This window comes from Lycium barbarum, chromosome 9 (assembly GCF_019175385.1).
Source record: "Lycium barbarum isolate Lr01 chromosome 9, ASM1917538v2, whole genome shotgun sequence".
Lineage (NCBI taxonomy): Eukaryota > Viridiplantae > Streptophyta > Magnoliopsida > Solanales > Solanaceae > Lycium > Lycium barbarum.
In genome coordinates this window covers 20,945,627-20,957,475 of record NC_083345.1, presented here as the reverse complement: position 1 = coordinate 20,957,475, position 11,849 = coordinate 20,945,627, and the positions used below count along the sequence as shown (strand labels likewise).

Genomic DNA, 11,849 nt, shown 5'->3' with positions numbered 1-11,849 from the left:
TTCTTCATGAACAAAAAATAAAATTATATGATAATTCTGATACATAGGACTTATGACCAATGACAAGTGAAAATGTACAATTCCGCTATGTGTTTTTTTTTTTTTTTTTAAATTAAGTGATATTCACCCTCACGACGTTCTCAAATAGTAAATATCCAATACTACGACTTGTTAGATGAGTTACACCCAATATTCTATTTCTATAGATGAAAAACTATTAAGTATCATTATTTTGTTAAACAATTATGAGGGTGAATGATTTTAATTAAGGAATTTAAAATATAATTTGTGTAAGAACTGTTAGGCGAGCCCTGGGCGTTGGGCGTTAGGCGTGTAAGAACTGTTAGGCGAGCCTTGGGCGTTAGGCGTGTTTAGGACGTACGGTTGGGCGCTTAAGGCGTAAGCCTCATAGGAACTAAGCCCCGCACGTTAGCCCCAGGGCGTTTTGCCACTGCCCTGCCCCGAGGCGAGCCCCGGGGCGAGTCCTAACACTGCCTTTTAAAACAATGCTTCTATAACGCAGTATTTTACTGCGTTATAGAAGTACCAAAAAAAAAAAAATCTATAACGCAGTAAAATACTGCGCTATGGGTACTTTGGTAACTTTTTTTTTGTTGGGTATTTTAGTTCAAAATGTTTTTTTTGGGGCAGTTTGGTTCCGGACTCTTTTCCGTCTTATTCACAAATCCAAAAGCCACTTCTTAATTACATCTCCTCTCTTCCCTTTTATTTCTCCTACTATTTCTCCCATCATTCACGAACAACCCAAAAGTCATGGTAACGTTACAAGTTTCCAAAGACAGTTATAACTCTTGTACTTTCACCACTGCTTGCTTTACATTTATAGAGCAGTTATCTTTAAACATTTATTAATCTGCATATTCTCTTTCTTCCATTTTTATAGCCCTGCATTCTATAGTGGGATGACAAAGAAAATCAATATTCATGTCGAAATAGAGAAGTTCTACGTGCAGCGTCCCAATGACAGAGAAGTTGTAATTTTTAAGTCATATATATGTTGGCAAACATAAGTTAATCAAGAAGAAGGAAGTTCACTGGCAGTGGAAGATTCACCGTGAGATGGTCATATCACATATCACATATGAGTTTGATAAGTGTAAGTATTGCATTGAGTAAGTTTCCAGTTTTTATGATTTACAATTATATAGTCTATTTTTTTGTTGTTGCTTATTTAAGTGTTTATCCAAATAGAAGGTATGCACCCTCCAAGAACAATAATCCAGCGCTAAAAGGTTAGAGTTTGTTCTTCAAGGAAATCGGAAGTCGTCTTCTAATGATAATTTAGTTTCTAATAAAAATTACTATTTCATGATATAAATTCTTATTCTCAAGTAATAACATATTAAGTGTTTTTAGTTGGGTATTACTCCGTAGTAGTTTTAAGATGACATTTATGCATTTTTTACTTTTACTCTTCGGATCTTTCTTAGTTAGATAGAATTTAAGTAAGCTTTGTTAGTAATATGTAATTTATTTGAACAAAAAGAATATGTCACTTATGTGATTCTTTATCATATAAAAGAGGGAATATATGTCCTTTGTCTAAATTAATATTATTTACAACAACAATTACTCTTAAATTTCCTTTCAAGTAAGCTTGTAAATTGCTTGTAATTAACTTTTAATTGAGAGGACTACTCCTTAAGAGGTGTCATTTCAAAACTACAAATAGGTAGGCAGTGCTTTATTTATTTGAATTATTTTCTTATACATTAGTTTTTTTCTAAAAAAATCCACATGTTTGTCGAAGTTTATATATTTATTATTTTATATTTAGTACTGTAGAACAGTTAACTTTGATATCAATTGAATTACAAAATAAATTAAAATATAAACTAAATGATTTTTAAAAAATTTCGTCAGCGAAAAAGGGTGTATGTGCACCATTTGTGTAACGGCAGAGATATATTTGCACTATTTTGTAACGATAAGGACATATATACATCACTTTTTAGCGAGAGGTATACCTTATCTAAATCGCAAAGTTAAAGGGTATATTTTCACCTTTGCCCTCCAAACTTTGATGGAAATGAATTTCGTCCAAACTTTTAGGGACGCGGCTCCTCTCCAGTAGAGGTTGCCTCCATTTCGCCCAGTTTGCTGTCAGATGATAGACACGTGTCCTTTAGTAAATCCTATGGACCAAATTTATTGTTTTCTTAAATGCAAAAGAACCAAAATAACTAAGAGAGGCACACAGACTTTTCACTCCTTTTGATTTCTCTTTTCATCCATGAATTAGTGTCATAATCATTCTAACCTTTATTTTAATTAGTCTGTTTGCTAAATGGATGGATGGAACTGGTTAAAAAGGATCTGATATAGCTATGATTAGAGAGGGAGAGAGAGATTATAATTTGAAGAACACGGATCATTCATCCTTAGAAAAAGAGGAAGAGAGTACTGTGAATATGACTATCCAATTGAAATGACCAGATTATAGCGGCTATGACGTGAATGGCTGGAAAGAAATTATAATTATAACTCATTTTGCCACCATATCTATTAAAGGTTCCAAAACCCAGCCATAAGAAGAACAAACCCAACTGCAACCCAAGTACCAAATTCTTGGTTTTTTTAATTCTGCGCACCCAAGCATATGGTATTTGAATTTTATGTCTTTTTCTCTTTCCGCATGGTGCTTAGCCAAGAGTTGAAAGGAATGAAAAAAAATTAAACAAAGAAGATAAAAGAATATGCTGATAATGATTATATTTTGGTTCTTTTGCATTTTTAAGAAAACAATAAATCTAGTCCATAGGGTTTAATAAAGGACACGTGTCTATCATCTGACAGCGAACTGGACGAAATGAAGGTAAATTCTACTGGAGAGGAGCCGCGTCCCCCAAAGTTCACGGGGGGAAACTCTGCCTTAGAGGTTTGCATTAAAGTAATTTTTTTTTATTCAATTGAAATTTTGCAAAACTCTGTCTTAAGGCCTAAGTTTTGCCTGAATAGGCCTAATTTTGCTACGAAACTCTGTCTTGTGATTTTTTTATTTTTTTATTATTGAGCCGGGATTTAAACCCAGAACTTTGGGTATTAAGTGAAGGACAAAAATTAAAGACAACCAATTTGAGGGACAAAGATTAAAGACCAGTGCCTTTGAAGGCCAATCGTGCAAATGACCCATTCTCAATTACTAATCCTAGCCCATTCTACTAATAAGCTAGACCAAGCCCACCCCCACTTTAGCAAATCCATAAAGGGTCTTAAAAAAATAATTACAAAATAACTCATATTTATCCAATGTAGCAGGGGATTTCCGTTTACCAAACATAGTAGGAAATTTCTTTCAAAACATATACGAAATCACACTTCGAATCTCGCTTAAGACTTAGAATTTCACTCATAATTTCGTGTATAAAATCTATATGAAATGTGTATATAACTATCTTTGTATAAAGTTCATGTTGGTTTTCTAGAAAAAAATCACGCTCAAGTTTCGAATCCCTCTCACGATTTCATGTATAAAAATTGTATAAATTATGTATGAAATATGTATCTAATTGTATAAATTTTGGGGGAAAGTGTTCAAAGCACACTCAAACTATGGCCAAAGTTGCCATAACACACCTAAACTTTGCGGGGGTCCTATGACCCCTCTGGACTTATTTTTTGTGTATTTTGTACGCTTTTATATGGTGACCTGTACAAGCGATTGAACCTACTCTCTTTGAGTGCCTAAGATTCCATATAAAAGCGTAAATAATACACAAAAAATAAGTCGGGGGGGGGGGGGGGGTTCATAGGACCTCTGCAAAGTTTAGGTGTGTTATGGCAACTTTGGCAAAATCTGGGCAGCAAATTACTGTTCATCTTCTTCATAGAGAACTGGACTGAAATTTGATCCTAATGCACTTCAAATCTCAACCAAACATCACCAAATTTCAAATTCGAATTCCTCTCGACGTTCCGGTTCTTTTGATATATCACCCACTTGAAATGGAGCTCATTTACGGCAACCCAAAAATTTGAGTTCGAAGCTTTAAGCTTTGTTCATGACAGTCATGAAATCGTTCAGTTCTTCTTCACGTTCAGACGTCTTATTAGCTCGAGTTCAGCTTCAAACAATCAGCAACCAAGAATTTTATTCATCAAATCCCGAATTTGAAAACCCAACTTCAAGCTTTGTTCATGGAGTCATGGAGTTTTTGTTTACTGGTTCTATAATCTTAATCCACTATTGATAATCATGTTTTCAATGACGACAATGTCACAAATCTTATATAATATCGAAAAAGACCCGTTTGATTTGGTCATTACAATGGAGTTTTTTCGGGTTTTCAAACTTGGAAAGTTCATAAATGAAAAAGGCCCCTCTAATTTTAACATTTTAGGGGGCGCGTGCATACATTCATTTGAGTTTGGGTGACTTTGTCCATATAAAAGCGTAAATAATACACAAAAAATAAGTTCAGGGGGATCATAGAACCCCCGCAAAGTTTAGGTGTTATGGTAACTTTGGCTATAGTTTAAGTGTATTTTGAACACTTTTCCCTAAATTTTATATAAAGTTCATGTTGGTTCTGAAAATTTAATACAACTACAACAACATTATATACAAATTTAATACAATTACAACAACATACAAAATTAATACAATTTTTATACAACTCAACATTTTGGTAAATAAACTTTTCCCTTTTTATGTTTGGTAAATAAAGAAAAGAACTTTCATGTTTTCTACTATACTATAAAGGGGGAGAAGCTCACAGGTCGTCGACACGCCTGCCTGGCATTTAAAAAAAGGGAATTGCAGTCCTCCTATATTTCATAAATATTCAGAGCGCAGCGCATGGATTTTTCACACCTATTACATCACAGCTTAATTCCTCTTTTCATCCAAGACTATCTCATTCTTCCACCCTCCTTTCTTGCAATTCTCTCTCTTTTCATTTTCTACTTCTCAGTTTTCTCTTTAGTGGTTCAGCTTCCGGCCGCAACAAATATTACAGGTGAACATGTTTTGTTATTTTAATGGCGAAGAATTTTTGTTTTGTGCCTTTGTGTGCAGCTCTGGATTTTCCGTTTTCCTCTTTATGGTCTGGTTGTTTTCTGTCCTTGCTGATGTGTTTCGTTTTACCTTTTCCCCTTTACTGTCTTGGGTGACTGCTTGAGAATCGACCTTCAGCTCTCCAACTGCTTGATTGAATCTAACTTGTGGTTCTGAACGTTGTCTTCCATCTCTCTGTTTGCGCCTGATCACTTTTGACTGAGTTAAATATTACCTCCACTTTTCCCAAATATCCGGAATAAGCTTTCACGCAACACGGACTTCACAAAAACACATTACCACCTTAAATATCTACCTCTTTCGATACAATGAAATAGTTCAACTTTGTCGGAAATAGATTGAATTATTTTTGCACGACCGAAAAATTAGTAGCCTTTCGGTTGGCAAACATTCTTCTGGCTCTCAAACTGAATTGTGGTAAATAATATGAATATTCCATGCCCTATTTGTAGTACAAGATTTGTACAGAGTTTGCATGTCCTATTTGTATTAAATGAATTGTATTCTTATGCGTGCATATAGGCTTTTCTTTGATAACAAGGCCTCCTTTGTAACTACTACTATTGATATTCCATGTCTTATCTATACTAAAGGAATTGCATTTTATATTATATGTATGCGCATATATTACATTATTATTCCTGAAAATAACATGTACACTTGCCTTTTCGTCAGTCTTCTAAACATAAATTACTACTAGCGCCTCTTTTGAATATTTCATGCCAAATTTCGGCTTTAAACATCTACAGGTATAAAAAGACTTGAACTTCTATAGCTGATGGATTCCAACAAACCAAACAACTATTCATATGCAGAAAAACGGAAGGCTACAAGACAGCTGAAACTACGCGATACATATAGCCAAATATCTGCTCATAGAAAGGGAGCATTGCTGCTGTCACGCCGTTTGACAACACAAAATCCCACTGTTGGCACTCCAGAGCAGCCAACGTCATCCTGGTACAACGCCGGTTTTCCAAAACAAGCTGCTCTTACGATACAAGAACCTCCACCCTTTCCTGAAAAAGGTTCGCGCGGTTATGAATTTAGTGATGCTTATTTATTTCCTTGGACTATGTGTAAAATACCTGGCTTATCTTAACTGCTTGCATAACTTGTTTACTTTGACCAAGCTGCCAGCTATCAACTTTGTGTGACTAAACCCCACGACAATTTAGACAAAGGAAAACAGATATGTAATCCTGTTGCCGCTCATGAAACACGTAAGCCTACTCTTTACATTATGTTTTCAATTTATAATACCTTAGTTAAGTGCTTGCATAAACTGAAATACACAAATAATTTGTGCTCTTTCAGATGCTTTATTTTAACCTTCTCGCACTTTACCAGGTGGCTTTAAGTGTCTTATGTATTTTGTTTACCAGTTAGTGTTGGCGCTCCAGAGCAGGCAACATCATCTTGGTACAACACCTGTTTTCCAAAACAAGCTGCTGTTACGATACGAGGACCTTCAACTCTTCCTGAAAAAGGTTCGCGCGGTTATTAATAAAATACCTTACTAATCTTAACTGCTTGCATAACTTGTTTATTTTTCCTACCAACTGCCAGTCATCAACTTTGTGTGACTAAACCCCACGACAATTTTAACAAAGGAAAACAGATATGCAATCCCGTTGCCGCTCATGAAACACGTAAGCCTACTCTTTACATTATGTTTTCAATTATGATATGTTACTTATCTTAAATTCTTGCCTAAACTGAAATACACAAACAATTTGTGCTATTCGATATGCTTTATTTCACACCTGCTCGCACTTTACCAAGTGGCTTAAGCGTCTTACCTATTTTGTTTATCAGTTGCCACTCACCAACTTTCTGCGACTAAACCCACAGAACTTTAGACAAAGGAAAACAAATATGCAATCCCTTCAACGCTTATGAAACAGGTAAGCCTACTCTTTACATTATGTTTTCCAGTATGGCATATTATGTCTTACATTATTGTAAACTAGCATTGTTTGCATATAAGGGTGCGCATCGGGTACGTGTCGTCTACCCAGCATCTTCCGACCTTAAACACTGTTCCAACCAAAGGTTTGCACTTATTCGGTACTACAATAATGAACTACATTACTGTGTGACACCATTCTCTTCTCTTCTTATGATACTTCTTAAATACTCAGGTCATAGACGGACCAAAAAGGTGTGCCCAGCTATTATAGAACAACGAAGTACGTATGTTGCTCTAAAAAAAAGTTCCAAGCTGTCAATATTGCAATGCAAAAAAGCTTGAATATGAATCTCCGGGATTTTGTTGTAACAATGGTTCAATACGGCTAACATCACATGAAATGCCACCTGATTTAGCTAAGCTGTACTTTGAAAAGACAGAAGAATCTGAACATTTTCGAACTTATATTAGAACATACAACAATATGTTCGCATTCACCTCGCTTGGTGTGAAGTATGATAAAGAACTAGCGCGAAGAAACTGTGGTATTTACACATTTAGGGTCCAAGGACAAATGTATCATTTCATAGATGATCTGATTGCTTCCAATAAAGATCCCAGGAACTTACAGTTATACTTTTACGACCATGACAATGAACTAACCAATAGGATGGCTTGTTCAACAAGAGTCAACGAATCGATCGTGCAAAAATTGATGGACATATTGAAAGTCAATCCATACACTATATTCCTGAAATCTCTCTTGAATGTTCCACAATTACCAGATTTCTATATTGCGCTTAAATGTGACTCATCCTTAGATCAGCGAACATATAACTTACCCCGCTCATCAGAGGTTGCAGCAATATGGCCCGAGGAAAATTCTATAGAGACTATCTCTGCACCACATATTCGGATTTATACTCACAGTAATAGATCTCAGATAGTAAATTATTATTACGGATGTTATGATGATCCCTTGCGGTATCTGTTATTATTTCCATATGGTCAAAATGGATGGCACTGTGGAATTAAAAAAATTATTCAATCAAATAGTGTGACAAGGAATAGAGCTTATTGTGAACATGAAGAGCTACCCAGTATATCAAACATGTGTTCAGTTGATGGATTTCTTGACATGGAAGCCGAATCACAACAAAGAGGAAAACGAAAAAGAGATACGGTCTCTTGTCGAGAGTATTATTGTTACAAATTTCAAATAAGAGATAACGAGACAAACGAAGTATTACATTGCGGAAGAATATTCAAATAATTTATAGTGGACGTGTATATCAAGCTTGAAACACAAAGACTAGACTTTTTCTCATTTAATCAAGATTTATTTAGAATTGAATTCCTACAAGGAATTCCAGACATTTTGAGATGTGGTGAAAGAGAAGCTGCAAAAGTTGGAAAAAAATCATTCCTACCTGTTACATTTATAGGAGGGCCAAGGGACATGCGTCGGCGATATATGGATGCTATCGCATTGGCTCAGCATTTTGGAAAACCTGACTTATTTATAGCAATGACATGAAATCCATCTTGGCCAGAAATAAAAGAACATCTACTACTCACTGATGAAGTACAAAATAGACCTGATTTAGTTAGTAGAGTATTCAAAGCAAAGATAGAAGAATTGAAAAATGATATATCGAAGAGACAAATTTTTGGGAAAGTTGCGGGTTTTATGTATACGATAGAATTCCAAAAGCGTGGTCTTCCGCATGCTCATTTTCTTATTTATACTTACTAATGAACAAAAATTATTAACTCCTGAATCCTATGACAGATTTGTTTGTGCTGAATTGCCTGATTCTAACAAAGATCCTTATTTGTATTCACTTGTTACTCAACATATGATGCATGGTCCTTGTGGAAAGTTAAAGCCGACAAATATTTGCATGAGCAAGCTAGGTAAATGCAAGTTCAAATATCCAAAAGATTTTGCTGATCAGACATCAAAAGGAAAAAATTCATATCCAATATATAGAAGGCGAAAAACTGGTGAGACTGTGAAAATAAGACGTCATTTTTTAGACAATTCATGGGTTGTTCCATATAATTCATTTTTGTTATGCAAGTATAATTGCCATATGAATGTTGAAGTTTGTTCTGATATCAAAGTAGTTAAATATATTTACAAATATATTTGCAAAGGCCATGATAAAATTGCATTTCGTATACATAATAGTGATACAGATACAGACACAGATGAAATAAAAGAATATCAATCTGCTAGATGGGTTTCACCTCCTGAGACTGCTTGGCGTTTATTTAGTTTCCATATTAGTGAAATGGTTCCAGCTGTGTATCACCTTCAGTTACATCTAGAGGGACAACAATGTGTCTCCTTTAAAAGTACTCAAAATATAGAAAGAATATTAGCTAATCCAATGATTAGAAACACAATGTTGACTGAATTTTTTGTTATGAACAACACAAACGAAGATGCTAAGCAACTTATGTTACTATATAAAGAATTTCCCCAATACTTTGTATGGTCACCTGCATACAAAACATGGACACGCCGGAAAAAAGGTACCGTTATTGGTCGTGTTGTAACATGTCATCTGACAGAAGGAGAAAGATATTACCTTAGATTATTGTTGATGAATGTAAGAGGTCCAAAATCATATCAAGATCTACTTATGGTCGATGGGGTATGTTGTGAAACATTCAGAGAAATCCGCGGAAAAAAGAGGATTATTACACTCTGATAGCAGTTTGGTTGAATGTATGTGTGAAGCTGTGAGTTATCAAATGCCATATAGTTTAAGACGTTTGTTCGCAACATTATTGGTGTATTGTAATCCCAGTAATTCATCAGAGCTTTGGAAGAAATTTGAATATTCGTTATCTGAAGACTTTAATATTCTGCCTAATCTGAATGCAAAAAATGTACGTGATCTGACCTTAAGTCACATCAATGACATTTTACATTTGATGGGACATGATATTAATGAATATAAGCTTGTGCCCGAAAGAATTAGAATTACATTGCCACCAGCTATTAGAGAGGCGAAAGATTGTCATTTTGAAAGACATATTATTGTCAGTGAGGAGGATTTGTTATTAGAGGCAAAGTTGACTACTGAACAACGAAAAGCATACGATACAATTCTTAATAGAATATATTCTAATCAATCAGGTGCATTTTTTATAGATGGACCTGGTGGAACCGGGAAAACATTTTTATACCGTGTTTTATTGGCGACTGTGCGATCAAAAGGTTTTGTCGCTTTGGCAACAGCAACCTCTGGTGTTGCGGCTTCAATTCTCCCTGGAGGCCGAACAGCTCACTCCCGATTTAAATTTCCTATTGAAATAGATGAACAATGTTCCTGCAACATCAGTAAGCAAAGTTCACTTGTAGCCTTGATACGTGATGCCAAACTAATCGTGTGGGATGAAGTGACCATGGCTAAGAAAAAAGTGATAGAAGCTTTTAATCTTCTGTTGAAAAATTTAATGGATACAAATGAACCATTTGGTGGAAAGGTTGTTGTCTTTGGTGGTGATTTTAGACAAACTATGTCAGTTGTTCGAAGTGGAAGAAAAGAAGATTTTATTCGAGAAAGCTTATTATATTCTGAAATTTGGAATCCATTTGGTGGAAAGGTTGTTGTCTTTGGTGGTGATTTTAGACAAACTATGTCAGTTGTTCGAAGTGGAAGAAAAGAAGATTTTATTCGAGAAAGCTTATTATATTCTGAAATTTGGAATCAACTCGAGAAATTGAGATTATTAGAGAATATGCGAGCCAAAAAAAATCCTACATTTTGTGAATATTTGATGAGAATAGGAAATGGAAAAGAAAAAATCGATAGCCATGATAAAATTAAACTTCTTGATTGTTTTATCATTCCTTTCATTTCAGAAAATGAATCATTAAATCACCTGTTTAGAATAATCTATCCAGATCTACATACATGCTTTTCTGATATATCTTCGATGACTTCACGTGTAATTCTAACAACCAAAAATGACTTTGTTGATGAAATGAATGATTTGCTCATAGCTCAGTTTCCTGGTGATCCTAAAACTTATGTCTCATTTGATGAAACAACTGAAGTGAATGACCAAAGTCAATATGAAGATTATTTGCATACATTACATCCTGCTGGCTTACCTCCACACAGATTGATATTGAAAAAAAATTGTCCCGTTATGTTACTATGAAATTTAAATCCATGTGAAGGCTTATGCAATGGTACACGACTGATATGTTCTGATTTTCAAAAACATGTTATTAGTGCTAAAATTGCAAGTGGAGATTTTAAAAATACACATGTATTTATACCAAGAATACCATTATTATCATCAGCATATGAAAAATTGCTTGTTCCTTTCAAAAGAACACAATTTCCTCTGCGATTATGTTTTGCTATGACGATAAATAAAGCTCAAGGTCAGACATTAGACTTCGTTGGAATTTATTTACGCGAACCTGTTTTTTCACATGGTCAACTCTATGTTGCCCTATCAAGAGCAAAAAGTTCTCATTGTGTAAAAGTATTAATTCGGCCAGCCACAACAGATAGTGATGATCATTCAACATACAATATAGTTTATGATGAAATCATTCAGAAAGCCTTTGCATGAATAGATTTCTTGCATAGCTCTACATCTTGTTGATATACTATGCTTTTACCCTTTGTGGGCTCAATTTATTTCTACTAAAAAAGCAACTTTCTGAAGACATGATTGCTTACAATAATCAAAATGTACGTCGCCGTCTATTTGGTGTTCTATTGTAACTTTTCCTTCCAGTTAATCATGTTGGCTCCACTTATGTTATACTTCACCTATTAATTAAACTTGCTCAAATGTTCTCAAACCTCATTACTTTGATGGTTTGCAGTTATATGCTACTATTGTGGCATTGAGGTCAGCTTC

At 34.8% G+C, this 11,849-nt stretch overlaps 1 protein-coding gene across 1 annotated transcript; it reads left to right on the top strand.

Moving 5' to 3' along the window:
• The first annotated feature begins 4,826 nt into the window (after positions 1-4,826).
• On the top strand, positions 4,827-11,132 carry LOC132611744 (ATP-dependent DNA helicase PIF1-like). The gene is made up of 6 exons (XM_060326124.1): positions 4,827-4,979; positions 5,788-6,066; positions 6,172-6,261; positions 6,424-6,528; positions 6,608-6,690; positions 6,857-11,132. Exon 6 carries the CDS (start codon positions 9,609-9,611, stop codon positions 11,130-11,132), a length of 1,524 nt encoding a protein of 507 aa, XP_060182107.1. The 5' UTR covers positions 4,827-4,979; positions 5,788-6,066; positions 6,172-6,261; positions 6,424-6,528; positions 6,608-6,690; positions 6,857-9,608.
• The last annotated feature ends 717 nt before the right edge of the window (positions 11,133-11,849 follow it).

Bases quoted from the DNA above. Each gene is read 5' to 3' on its own strand.
- LOC132611744 (XM_060326124.1), top strand. From the start codon at position 9,609: ATGGGGTATGTTGTGAAACATTCAGAGAAATCCGCGGAAAAAAGAGGA.